This window comes from Salmo salar, chromosome ssa08 (genome assembly GCF_905237065.1).
Source record: "Salmo salar chromosome ssa08, Ssal_v3.1, whole genome shotgun sequence".
Classification (NCBI taxonomy): Eukaryota; Metazoa; Chordata; class Actinopteri; order Salmoniformes; family Salmonidae; genus Salmo; species Salmo salar.
The window spans coordinates 6660647-6675043 of NC_059449.1; the positions used below are offsets into that span (position 1 = coordinate 6660647).

At 40.9% G+C, this 14397-nt stretch overlaps 1 protein-coding gene across 1 annotated transcript in view; it reads right to left on the bottom strand.

Annotated features, from left to right (window-relative positions):
• Nucleotides 1–14397, bottom strand: part of LOC106609909 (choline transporter-like protein 1) — a 41074-nt gene that overhangs the window by 8199 nt on the left and 18478 nt on the right. The window contains exons 9-11 of the mRNA XM_014208954.2: nucleotides 12592–12778; nucleotides 9911–10079; nucleotides 9425–9581 (exon numbers count right to left, since the gene is read on the bottom strand). Coding sequence (XP_014064429.1) covers nucleotides 9425–9581; nucleotides 9911–10079; nucleotides 12592–12778 — 513 coding nt within the window. The remainder of the gene's footprint in view (nucleotides 1–9424; nucleotides 9582–9910; nucleotides 10080–12591; nucleotides 12779–14397) is intronic.

Sequence of the window (14397 nt, forward strand, 5' to 3'; positions counted from 1 at the left end):
CTAAGGAACTGTCCGTAGATCTCCCGAGATAGAATTGTGATGAGGCATATCTGGGAAGGGTATAAAACAATTTCTAGAGTGTTGAAACCAACTGAGCAAGCGGGCAAGAAGGACCTTAGTCAGGGAGGTGACAAAGAATTCAATGACCACTCTGACAGAACTACAGAGTTCCTTGGCTGAGATGGGAGAACCTGCCAGAAGGACAACAGTCTCTACAGCACTTCACCAATATGGGCTTGATGGGAGAGCGACCAGACGAAAACCACCCCTGAGAGAAATGCACATGATAGCACGCCTGGGGTTTGCAAAAAGGCAAATGAAAGACAGAGCAGAAGGCAAAAGATTATGTGGTCTGATGAGACAAAAATGTAACTATTTGGCGTGACTGCAAAGCACTATGTCTGGAGAAAACCAGCACAACTCATCACCCGTCTAACACCATCCCTACCGTGAAGCATGGTGGTGGTAGTATCATGCTATGGGGATGCTTTTCAGTGGCAGAGACTGGTAAGGACAGAGGGAACAATGAATGGAGCCAAATACAGGCAAATCCTTGATGAAAACCTGCTTCACAAACAACCTTATACTGGGGTGAAGCTGTAAGCTCCAACAAGACAATGGCCCCAAGCCTACAGCCAAGGCAATGCTGGAATGGCTTCAGAACAAGAATGTGAAAGTCCTTAAGTGGCCCAGCCAAAGCTCAGGCTTGAAACACATTGAAAATCCGTGGAAAGACTTGAAGATTGCTGTTCACCACCACTCCCCAATTAAACTTAACAGAGCTTGAGAAAATCTGCAAGGAAGAATGGGAGAAAATCCCCAAATCCAGATGTGCAAAGCTGATACAGACATATCCAAGACCACTCAAAGCTGTTATTGCCACCAAAAGTGTTTCTACAAAGTATTGACTCAGGGGTATGAATACTTACGTAAATTTGATATTTCTGTATTTCAATATATTATCAAAAAAACATGTTTTCACTTTGTCATTGTTGTGTATGTGTGTAGATGGTGAGAAAAACAATCAATTGAATCGATTTTGAATTCAAGCTGTAACACAGCAAAATGTGGAATAAGTCAAGGGATATGAATACTTTCTGAAGGCACTGTATTTACCCAAAATTATTTTAGTCTCTTATTAGCTCTATAAGTTAATATCATGTTGATACTGTATAAGTGAATACAATAAAGGATGTACTCAGCCCTCCAGACTTCGATGTAGATGTGGATGAATAATGTGTTCTCGTTTTGACCCAATGGTTCGTCCGACAAACAAAGAACTTTGTGTCCTGCGGGCCCAGGCATGGATCAAAGCCTACTTTGTTCCAATATTTCTGTCATTCAGTGATATTTATTCCCATAGTAATTCGTTATGGATCCATAACGAAATAAACACCTGCATTTTGAAAGACTATTTTTATCATTATTTTATTAACAAAAGCATAAACATGTTGATGAAGAAGCCACATTTGCCTCGGGGTCCATCCCAGTTGGTATTCTGTGGAACCATGCGTTTTTTTGGTGCGGCCTGTTGTCCAGCCCTTTCTCCACGGATGTTTTTATTTTTTAAACATTTTATTTCACCTTTATTTAACCAGGTAGGCCAGTTGAGAACAAGTTCTCATTTACAACTGCGACCTGGCCAAGATAAAGCAAAGCAGTGCGACAAAAACAACAACACAGAGTTACTCATGGGGTAAACAAATGTACAGTCAATAATACAATACAAAAATCTATATACAGTGTGTGAAAATGTAGTAAGATTAGGGAGGTAAGGCAATAAATAGGCCATAGTGGCGAAATCATTATAATTTAGCATTAACACTTGAGTGATAGATGTGCAGATGATGTGCAAGTAGAGATACTGGGGTGCAAAAAGAGCAAAAATAAATAACAATTTGGGGAATGAGGTAGTTGGGTGGACTATTTACAGATGGGCTGTGTAGAGGTGCAGTGATCGGTAAGCTGCTCTGACAGCTGATGCTTAAAGTTTGTGAGGGAAATATAAGTCTCCAGCTTCAGTGATTTTTGCAATTCATTCCAGTCATTAGCAGCAGAGAACTGGAAGGAAAGGCGGCCAAAGAAGGAGTTGGCTTTGGGCATGACCAGGGAAATATACCTGCGGGAGCGCATGCTACGGGTGGGTGTTGCTATGGTGACCAGTAAGCTGAGATTAGGCGGGGCTTTACCTAGCAAAGACTTATAGATGACCTGGAGCCAGTGGGTATGGCGACGAATATGAAGCGAGGGCCAGCCAATGAGAGCATACAGGTCGCAGTAGTGGGTAGTATATGGGGCTTTGGTGACAAAATGGATGGCACTGTGATAGACTACATCTAATTTGCTGAGTAGAGTGTTTTTGGCTATTTTGTAAATGACATCGCCGAAGTCAAGGATCGGTAGGATAGTCAGTTTTACGAGGGTGTTTAGCTGCATGAGTGAAGGAGGCTTTGTTGCGAAATAGGAAGCTGATTCTAGATTTAATTTTGGATTGGAGATGCTTCATGTGAGTCTGGAAGGAGAGTTTATAGTCTAACCCGACACCTAGGTATTTGTAGTTGTCCACATATTCTAAGTCAGAACCGTCCAGAGTAGTGATGCTAGTCGGGCGGACGGGTGCGGGCAGTGATCGGTTGAAGAGCCTGCATTTAGTTTTACTAGCATTTGAGCGCAGTTGTAGGCCACGGAAGGAGTGTTGTATGGCATTGAAGCTTGTCTGGAGGTTTGTTAACACAATGTCCAAAGAAGGGCCAGAAGTATACAGAATGGTGTCATCTGCGTAGAGGTGGATCAGAGAATGACCAGCAGCAAGAGCGACATCATTGATGTATACAGAGAAAAGAGTCGGCCCGAGAATTGAACCCTGTGGCACCCCCATAGAGACTGCCAGAGGTCCGGACAACAGGCCCTCCGATTTGACACACTGAACTCTATCTGAGAAGTAGTTGGTGAATCAGACGAGGCAGTCATTTGAGGTTGTCGGCATGGTTGTATGCTCTGCAAAAACACATTGATGTTTTTAGTACACAATTATCAATTTTATTACACAGTATGTCTACACATTGATAGGCTATATACATATAAAAAATTTTTAAATGTACTGAAACCAAAATACCTTTAGTTTTGTTGATCCTCCCAGCACCGACTCATTTTCAGGTCCTCTGGTGGATACAGTCCCAACCCTGGAACGGGTAGCACCATAGAAATAAGCTGGCTTGATGAAAAGTGTTTGTAAGCCGGAAAAGGGTCTGCTCGGACCAAAACACACTGCCACCCGGGTTTGCATTGCAAATGAGGGAAAAACCTGGGTCAAGATGCCAGCAGAGTAAGCAGACCTTTATGTAGTAAAAACAAGTTTAAATAAAATACCTACAGTATATCTAAAAAAAAAAAAAAAAACATTCTCATCTCTCCATATAGGTCTCCTGATTTAAACCCGATCTAACTTGTTTGGCATCAACTGAAAACATTCATCCGTAACTCTACAAGCAAAGATGAACTGGTGGAGACCATCAAGACGTTTTGGCTTGAGAAATTGACGATACAATTCTATAGTCCTGCTAGTAGCCTATAATGGGTGGATGGATGGCTTCTTTTGTATTCCAATGTATTGAATGAATGTATTAATTAAAGTCATTTACCATTCTCATTCTCGTACTGGAAACGTTGTTTGCAGAGTTCATCATCTCATTTTTCAAGTCCTTGTTTAAAATAGAACTATATTTTGGAGATGATTTCGTTTTCAAATAACCGAAAGTGGAGTGGTTGTAAACTTAATAAAGGGCCATTCTTGAACATGGGGTGAGACAATAGGTCCTTTTAATTTTGTCTGGCTTGCATTTCCAAATAAAATGTAATATTTTTTGCTGATATAATTTAAACAGGTCGCTGTTTAAATTATCTCTCTGAAAGGATGCATTATGAAAGGAAAATGACATGTGCAAGAGACGGTGATAAAATGTTTCCTTTTAGAGACTATAATACATAATCATAATCCAGGTCAGGTTAACCAATAATATACACAATGCACTAACCCTGACTCTCATTTTTTAAGGGTTCATAGGTCTAGGTCTATATATTCCTGGTGTTTTTTTTTTTTTAACAAAATTGCTTATTTTAATTAAACGCTATTCACAGACCGTGCTTATTTGAGACCAAAACTAGCGTTCAATTGTAGAGTCATGACTTTTATAATCACTTCTATTTTCTATTTTTCACTTCTAGACTATCAGAAGAATTTTGGTACTTATTTATTTTTCATCCAAAGCCATGAATGAGTGAGTCACTCAGCTTTATGTAGGTGCCGAGGCTATATGACTGCACCATCAACTTGATTCTTTAGCAAACATCACTTGTTGCTTATATTCAGCCAACACATATATCTTAAGAATATCATGGAATATATATTTTTTTAAATGTATAGCTTCCAAAAGCATAATCAGTGCTCTAACTCCCCTGTGCGGTGGTCTGAAGCAATGAAGCAGTGACGCAGGGTAACGTACTAAACCACAAATTACCTCTAAGTCCCGCGGCATAATCTCAAAACTTTTAATTGAGGAACCACTGTTTTTTTTAATTAAATAACTGCTCAACCACCTGAGTCAATATGTGTTAGAATCATCTTTGGCAGCGATTACAGCTGTTAGTCTTTATGGGTAAGTCCCAAAGAGCTTTGAAAACCTGGATTGTACAATATTTGCCATTATTCTTGAAAAATATCTTCAAGCTCTTTCAAGTTAGTTGTTGATCATTGCTAAACAGCCATTTTCAAGTCTTGCCATAGATTTTCAAGCCAATTTAAGCCAAAACTGTAACTAGGCCACTTAGGAACATTCAATGCTGTCTTGGTAAGTAACTCCAGTGTATATTTGGCCTTGCATTTTAGGTTATTGTCCTGTTGAAAGGTGGATTTGTCTACCTGTGTCTGTTGGAAAGCAGACTGAACCAGGTTTTCCTCTAGGACTTTGCTTGTGCTTAGCTCTATTTATTTTCTTTTTATCCCCCCCAAAAAATCACTAGTGCTTGCCGATGACAAGCATACCCATAACATGATGCAGCCACCACCATGCTTGAAAATATGAAGAGTGGTACTCTGTTGTGTTGGATTTGCCGCAAACATAATGCTTTGTATTCAGGACAAAAAGTTCAATTACTTTAGTACTTTATTAGTATTGCATACAGGCTTCCTTCTTTTCACTCTGTCATTTAGGTTAGTATTGTGGAGTAACTACAATGTTGTTGATCCATCCTCAGTTTTCTCCTATCACAGCCATTTAACTCTAACTGGTTTAAAAATCGCCATTGGCCTCATGGTGAAATCCCTGAGTGATTTCTTTCCCCTCCGTCAACTTTATAGTAACTGGGTGTATTGATACACCATCCACAGTGTAATTAATAACTTCACCATGCTCAAAGGGATATTCAATGTCTGCTTTGTGTGCCCTTTGTGAGGCATTGGAAAACCTCTGTACATGTAGTCTTTGTTGTTGAATCTGTGCTTGAAATTCACTGCTCGACTGAGGGACCTTACAAATAATTGTATGTGTGGGGTACAGACATGGGCTAGTGATTCAAAAATCATATTTAACACCATTTTGCCATGGGGTGTAGAGAAAATGTTGCCATTTTAAAGCAAGTTTGCTGCAATTATACACATTTTGCCATGGGGTGGAGAGAAGATTTAGCAATTTTATAACTAATTACATGCAATTCAACAAATTATGCCATGGGGCAGAGAGGAAAATTAGCCATTTTACATCTAATTTCCTGCAATTCTACACATTTTGCCATAGGGTGCAGAGAAATGTTTGCAGTTTGTAATATGATATCTGAGTGAGACTAACAAAATCAGAAATGGGGGCCCCCCAGCTGGTAATTCGACCATGATAACAATTTTAGATAGCTAGCTGCTAAACTAACTTAGCAATCAAAAAAAATGTTAGCTGACATGGGCTAATTCAAGTGGAACTGATAGCGTTTTAACTACTTTGCATATATGAAACAAACAGACAATAAGAGGTTTAAAAATAGATTATATTTGACTCCAAATTCTATGACGCAGAATATGGCATTGTTGGCAAAATAGATGGATGCGGTTCAATGCATGATTAATATAATTCACCAATACATTTATTGGTAGTAAAAAAATATATTGCTATCTGGCTGTAAATCACAGCTGCCCTGGTTGTATTTGCTGCCTCCACCCATTCGGGATGCACTGTTTCAGTTTCAATGACTCAATATTGTGGACAAAAACTGACAAAACTAAGGCAGGGAACTTCAATACAATAAAACTGGCAAGGGCAATGATCACAAGTCAGTCATAACGTGCCTAATAGGCTAGAGTATCTATTTATTTAGCAAGCTAAAAACAAGGAGCGTAACATTAGCTAGCAAGCTAGCTAGCTGCTGGGAGGCTGTCATGTCATTGCACGAGTGGGTGAGTGATTGACTTTTCCCCGTCATATCATTTTTTGGTGGCTACAGCTAGAGGTGCAGGTGTCACTTTCTACTTGAACAACTTATCCACAGTTAGCATGCATATCTCTTAGTTGTCAATGAAATGTATTTGGCATCGATCAAATGGAGCAGGCTACTATTCACCATCGTTTATCAGTGCAATTTTGACGGCCAACTACAAACTGAGAAAGTTTGATAGGGTTTATCTACTCTTGCTTTGTTAGATTTTAGCTCATCTTGCTCTGGCTAACATTAGTTGTTGATCTCAGGGAGGGAGAGATCGCCTACCTGTTTGTTGATGGTTGCTTGATCAATAGGACTGTACATTTCCCAAATGTAAGTAGTAGTGTGCAACTGCAGACTGCAATTCTGGGCGTTCCTGCATGTTGACATTCCTACATCTGCAGGAAAGCCCCCCCTCGAGCATTCCATTGGTTCCTGCATGAATGCCCTCCCTCGGGCACAACATCTTCGTGCTTGTGTGACACTTTTGAATGTGGGTCAAACGGAAAATAAAAGTATTATTCCGTATTATTTTTCACCCCCGCCTGCTGTGTACTGGAGTCAGTAGACAGTGTCCTTCGCTCCCACCTGCTAAACACATGCCCTCAACATCATTAACAGAACTGCGTGAAAACAGTGCCCAACAGGCAGTGGCGAAGGACACGGTCTACTGGTAGTCACCGCTAGCACAGCAGGCGGGAGGCTGGGGCGACACTGTGTGCTAGCTTACTACTGTAGTTAGCTGGCTAGCACACGATGACGCCCCCGCCTGCTGTGTACCAGAGTCCTCCTTAGGACAAGCTGGCTAAGCTAGCACACAGTGTCCTTCGCTCCCGCCTGCTGAACACCTGTTCTCGCTGTCATTTACAGAACTGTGGGAAAACAGTACCCGACAGGCAGGGGTGAAGGACACTACCGGTGTGTATCAGCTATAGCTAACTACTGTTGTCACCCCTGCCTGTTATTCTTCTGTGGGGTTTATCGGATGTTGGCATCCAACATTATGGTGCATTACCACCATTTACTCTACTGGAGTGCCCCTGCCTCCCGCCTATGTACTGGAGTCAATTAAAAATTGACCAACAGAAGTATAAAGAGGGGTTCCTGCAGATGCAGGGATGCCCACATGCAGGAACACCCCAAATTGCGGGCTGCAGTTGCACCCTTCTCAATGTAAGAGGACTTCTGTATATACATATTTGCAGAAAGCCATTAAAATGTATTTTTGTGGCTTTTGGCGAATGCTTTCTAATGTCGTGCTGTTGTTACTTACTGCTTGTAAACACACAGTTCAGTTCAAATTGAATAATGACAGGCCGGTGAGGCAAATAGCTTATTTCCATATAGGCCTTTTGTAGCTCTGATTGGCTATGGTGCATCGGTCTGTGTAGAGTCCGGTCCTGAACAAGATTGACACATTTTTGTTAGGTTTTATGCAGTGTCTATTAAATTGTCCAAATGCACGGTCGCTTTACCACAATCAAATTTTCACAAATACCTTACTCTACGTCCTTCCCAAACATTCTATGAAACTGTGAAAGTATTTCAAAAACCATATCTAAGTGTTTGCTTGTCAGAAAATGTAAACAAAAGAAAACATATTCTTCCGGGGGGTGTATATGAACAGATTTTTATAAGATTTCATGTTGCTAAAACGCTGTCACTTCCTCTTTAAGTGACTGACAACAAGAGAAAAACTGCTGATGCAGGACCAAATTTCGAAACTGCACCTTGTGTATTCTACTATTCTAACTCGGAACAGTAAGATGAGACCTCGACTGAGTTCCAAAAAATGTATCCAAGGGCCTTCAACAACAACAACAAAAAAGGGGGGGGGTTCGCGGCCACCAGTTACCCATCTTTTTTCAAGGGTGTTCACCCAAAAATGATTAATTAATTCAAGGTTTATACATATATGTCCATTCAATATAGAATTGTTTCAGAAAAACAATAGTTCAAACTACTATATTGTTCAAAAGTTACGGACTATGTACTTTGAGAATTGTCCATGTTTAGAGTGATTGGAATGCTGTAACGGGCATGATTAAAAAGTAGTCACTGCTCAATACAAGGCAATTGTCCAGACCACTTTTATGCCTATTTTAGATTATGGGGATATTATCTATATGCATGCAGCAGCATTTACACTTCAACCACTAGATGCTGTTTTCCATTGTGCCCTTTGTTTTATTACTGGTCTTGGTTATAGAACTCACCATTGCGTTTTGTATCAAAAAGTGGTTTTGGTCTCTTTGTATATAAGGAGAGAGCAGCATTTGCTTGTGTTTATCTACAAAGCACTCATGCAGAAACTTCCTATGTATCTATCATCATGAATTGAATTTAGATTTACAAATGACCAAAACCCGGTCTCAGGCTTGGAGAACCCCGGATGCCCCTTTGGTCTCCACAGAGATGGGTAAAGCTGCTTTTAGGGTTTTTTTGCACCCTTTATGTGGAACAACTTCCAGAGCTTTCTGGAATGAGATGTTCCCCTTGGTCAGTTCAGAGTAATGACCAGAGACCTCTTATGTTGATAAATGTGTCAGTTTTTTCTTCATGTTTTGTCATTTTGTATATTGTATGTGTTTGATGTATTTATGCAGGGCTCATCTGTAGAAGAGATCCTAGTCTCAGTATGACTTCCCTATCAATATAAAGGTTAAATCAAATAATAAGTACAAGTATATTAAGGTTATACTGTTGTAGAGAACAATTGAATTATTCATTATATGAGATTTATAATGACATAGGGCAAAGAAAAGTACGTTTTGACATGAATTTCGTAGTACTCTCATGAATTGCCCCGTTTTTCTCAACATTCTAGAGCAGTGTGTGAACACCCTACATACTCTGCCTTTGAACTGATTGTGGATGTAAGTGATATATACACCTGTTGTATTCGGCGCATGTGACAAATACACATTTGATTTGATATAGCTGAATGAGATAAAGTACGTACTTTTCCTTTCAGCTGGTTGTGGATGTAGGTGAGGATGAGGCGAGGGATCTCCACCAAGGTGATAATGAAGGAGCCTTTGGCCACGGTGCCCAGATGGTAGCGGGCCAGACGCAGCATAGACGACACGATGGGGGTTATTGGCAGTTGAGATTTATTTCTGATGTCCACCACAGGATAGAGGACAAGAAGAAGAGTTGGAAATAGTCAAATTAACTGATACAGGACTGACTTGGGTTTAAATAGTATTATCTGTACTAATGGACCAATAAAGCAGGTATTGTGCTGTAGCTTTGCACTTTTGGGACAATACCATTGGTTCAAATGCACCAGGCAAGCTCAATCAAGTACAGCTAATGTATTTGACAGAAAAAAAAATTTTGTACCCAGGTCTGATACAGGATATTTCCAAGTGAACACACCATAAGCATGCCATTACTTTTATTACATTTCATCACATAGCATTTCATTACAACACTCTCGCCTGACCTGGTGAAGTAGTAGGTGACCACAGCTCCGGCCACCGTCATCTGCTGGCAGGCAAGGATGAACTGACTGATCCAGATGAGGCCCACAGCGTGGTACCACACCATGTACTGGAGTGGACCTGACATACGAAACTCCACCAGCCCTGTCTCCTCACTCTGCACTGGGCTACCTGTAGGGGTTACACACAGACAGGGTTCGAGGTCGCTCTGCACAGGGGTGCCTGTAGGGGCACACAGCTAAGGTTAGGGGTCAATCTTCTCGTTCTTTACAGGGTTCCCTACAGCCAAGATTGGGGGTAGGCTGATCTCCTCTGATCTGCAAGGCATTCAAGGATCATGATTTCGTGCCCGGAAAGCTTTTTTTGTGCTGGGAAAATATTTTCATTCAAATATAATACAGCAAGATGGCACCATTTTTCAACAACAAACACTGCAGCTCGGATGAGTTTGATGGACTCTCTTTTTTAACGTTATCTATTTTATCGAACTCTAATCTGAATAAAATCCAGGAACAGCTAAAAGGCAGACAAAGGGAAATAGTAGGCAGACAAATTCTACAAAAACACGACGCTTTGTTGTATTGGAGGTTGCTCTGGTGTTGTTGTTGATGAGGGAGAACATGATGCAGTGGGTAGATTTCAGAGACCTTTTCTTTGACTGTGTGCCCGAGCTGCCACCCACAGCACCAGACCGACCCAAGAATCTAAATAAGAGTGGGCGTCGGAGTCATGCCACTCTAGCCATGCGCTTTCAGTTCCAAAATGTCACATGAGTGTGTTAATTACATAGAATTAGGAATTAGCATACTAAAATGGACATGAACCATCCTATGATGGTCCTAAGGTCACCCATGTTGGTCAGCCATGGTTTGCCAGTGCTGTCATAAGATAGTGTGTAAAATAATGAATGTGAAGAATTTATCTGCACTGTATGTGTGTAGGTAGGTAGAGGAATGTTTCCATAAATGTTTCTAATTAACTGACAATATGCCAACATTCCATTCAAACAATGCAGTCAATACACAGTCCTACACTGGCTCAAATCAGTTGAGCGGGCTGGCGTGGTTACACATGGTCTGCGGTTGTGAAGCCGGTTGGACGTACTGCCAAATTCTCTAAAACGACGTTGGAGGCGGGTTATGGTAGAGAAATTAACATTAAATTCTCTGGCAACAGCTCTGGTGGACATTCATGCAGTCAGCATGTCAATTGCACGCTCCATCAAAACCTGAGACATCTGTGGCATTGTGTTATGTGACAAAACTGCACATTTTAGAGTGGCCTTTTATTGTCCCCAGTACAAGGTGTACCTGTGTAATGATCATGCTATTTAATCAGCTTCTTGATATGCCACAACTGTCAGGTGGATAGATTATCTTGGCAAAGGAGAAATGCTCACTAACAGGGATGTAAACAAATTTGTGCACAACACTTGAGAAATAACCTTTTTTTGCATATGGAACATTTCTGGGCTCTTTATTTCAGCTCATGAAACATGGGAACGACAACTTACATGTTGCGTTTATATTTTTGTTCTGTATATAATAGTTTGTTTAAAACGTTTACATGCTTTGCAAGAATAATGATTTCCCTAATAATCCTGTTTACATGGACACATCTGAAATCAGGCTACCTGATGGGACTTAAATAAATGCAGAAAATCACCAATGAAAATAAACGTTCCACCAGTGACCAAGTCATTTTTGCGAAGCCTATTTGATTCTGAGTTCGGACATATAACATTTGTGTGTGAAAACTATTTCTAAAATGCATATTTTCAGTTTTTCCGAACTCACTTCACTCGCGCATAAGCGGAAGGTTTACGCTACTGGTTCTGGCACATATGCAAATACACTGCTGGAATGCTGATTATACTGTTTACATGTCCTAATAATTCGAAAGATAGCTCAGAAAACCAGGTGTTTTAATCGGCGTATGCTTACTTCGATTTTGACCTCACGCCAATAAAGATAAGCAGAGTAAGGTGTTAACATGACTATTTCCATACTCTGCCATAATCAGTTTAATATCCAATTATTAGTGTGCATGTAAATGTACTCATATAATAGCACTCAAGGCTTTCTAAGAAAACAAAATCTGAGATATTTATGGTCCGTTTACATATATTTGAGAGGCTATTTATACAGATAATGTGTGTAAAACACGTATAAACTGTATTTATATGACAATATTTGATATTGACTATAATTCCATTACACAATTTCTAATGCATCACATACCTTATTTGTATTTTCCTGCATAAGTAAAGGCAGGAAATGCATCACGTGCCTCTACTGTCATTTATTCTAATTAAACTGGTTTTGGATTTGTCCCTGACCAAGATGGCTGCCATTTTCACCCCATTATGGAACTTCGTGGGTTTATGACATAGCCCACTTTGTAATTTAATAGGATCTCTATGATTAATCATCACATCACGAGCAGGATGAAATGAACCAAACAGTCCATACGTACAGTATCCAAACTTTCCATAGTGACGCAAGTCCACTACCTTATTATTTTTCGGGGCATAAAACAATTGGAACAAATCTGTAAAAAAAAAAAAATGGTATCCTCGCCAAAATGGTTTATTTAGACATAAATATCTTGTTGAAAGGGGAAAATAAAGACATTAACAAAAATGTCTGTTTCACAATGCGACAAAGTTGTATTCCATTCTGACCTGTGGTTCCGAGGAAGAGGAACACACTGAGCCAGGATACCCAGAAGAGCATGAGGCTGAGGAAGGTCCAGAAGGGCTGCAGGGCCAGCAGGGGCAGGTGAGTGAACACCTTGCCCGCTACGTGGAACAGGGTGATGGTCAGTGCCACGCGCTTCCTCATGAAGAACAGCAGCAGCAGCAGGATCACCTGAAAATGGGATACAGGATATGAAGTATTCGGAAAGTATTCAGACCCCTTCACTTTTTCCACATTGTTACGTTACAGCCCTATTCTAAAATGGATTAAATAAAAAATCCTCATCAATCTACACACAAAACCCCATGGTGACAAAGCGAAAACACGTTTTTAGAAATGTTTGCAAATTTATATAAAAAAAAAACCCAGAAACACCTTGATTACATAGGTATTCAGACCCTTTGCTATGAGATTAGAAATTGAGCTCAGGTGCATCCTGTTTCCAGTGATCATCCTTGAGATGTTTCTACAACTTGATTGGAGATTATTTGGAAAGGCACACACCTGTCTATATAAAGTCCCACACTTGACAGCGCAAAAACCAAGCCATGAGGTCGAGAAAATTGTCTGTGGAACTCTGAGACGGGATTGTGTTGAGGCACAGAACTGTGGAAGGGTACCAAAACATTTCTGCAGCATTGAAGGTCCCCAAGAACACAGTGGCTTCCATCATTCTTAAATGGAAAAGGTTTGGAACCACCAAGACTCTTCCTACAGCTGGCCACCTGGCCAAACTGAGCAATCGGGGAGAAGGGCCTTGATCAAGGAGGTGACCAAGAACCCGATGGTCACTCTGACAGAGCTCCAGAGTTCCTCTGTGGAGAAGGGAGAACCTTCCAGGAGGACAACCATCTCTGCAGCACTCTACCAATCAGGCCTTTATGGTAGAGTGGCCAGACGGAAGAAACTCCTCAGTAAAAGGCACATGACAGCTTGTTTAAAGTTCGCCAAAAGGCACATAAAGACTCTCAGACCATGAGAAACAAGATTCTCTGGTCTGATGAAACCAAGATTGAACTCTTTGGCCTGAATGCCAAGTGTCACGTCTGGAGGAAACCTGGCACCATCCCTATGGTGAAGCATGGTGGTGGCAGCATCATGCTGTGGGGATGTTTTTCAGCGGCAGGGACTGGGAGACTAGTCAGGATCAAGGGAAAGATGAACGGAGCAAAGTACAGAGAGATCCTTGTTGAAAACCTGCTCCAGAGCGCTCAGAACCTTAGCCAACGACACAAAGCACACAGTCAAAAAAACCCAGGAGTGGCTTCAGGACAAGTCTCTGAATGTCCTTGAGTGGCCCAGCCAGGGTCCGGACTTGAACCCGATCAAACATCTCTGGAGAGACCTGAAAATAGCTGTGCAGCGATGCTCCCCATCCAACCTGACAGATCTTGAGAGGATCTGCAGAGAAGAATGGGAGAAACTCCCCAAATACAGGTGTGCCAAGGTTGTAGCCTCATACCCAAGAAGACTCAAGGCTGTATTTGCTGCCAAAGGTGCTTAAACAAAGTACTCAGTAAAGGGTCTGAATACTTATGTAAATGCAGTGCTTAATTTGAGCCAGATCTCTCCATTTTGGACTATTTTGTTCCGGAACCTATTTAGCCAGATCACGTACATCTCGTGGCATGAAAAACTATTTTCACTTTTTGCAATGTAAAAATTATAATAAAAGCGATCAACGTTAATTTGAGTTGCTTATTCATTTATTCTTCTGCCCCCACAAAAAAAACGTAACGAGAAAAAGTTGATTTTCAGCTCAGGCCTAATATTCTAAGAGTTGATTCGGG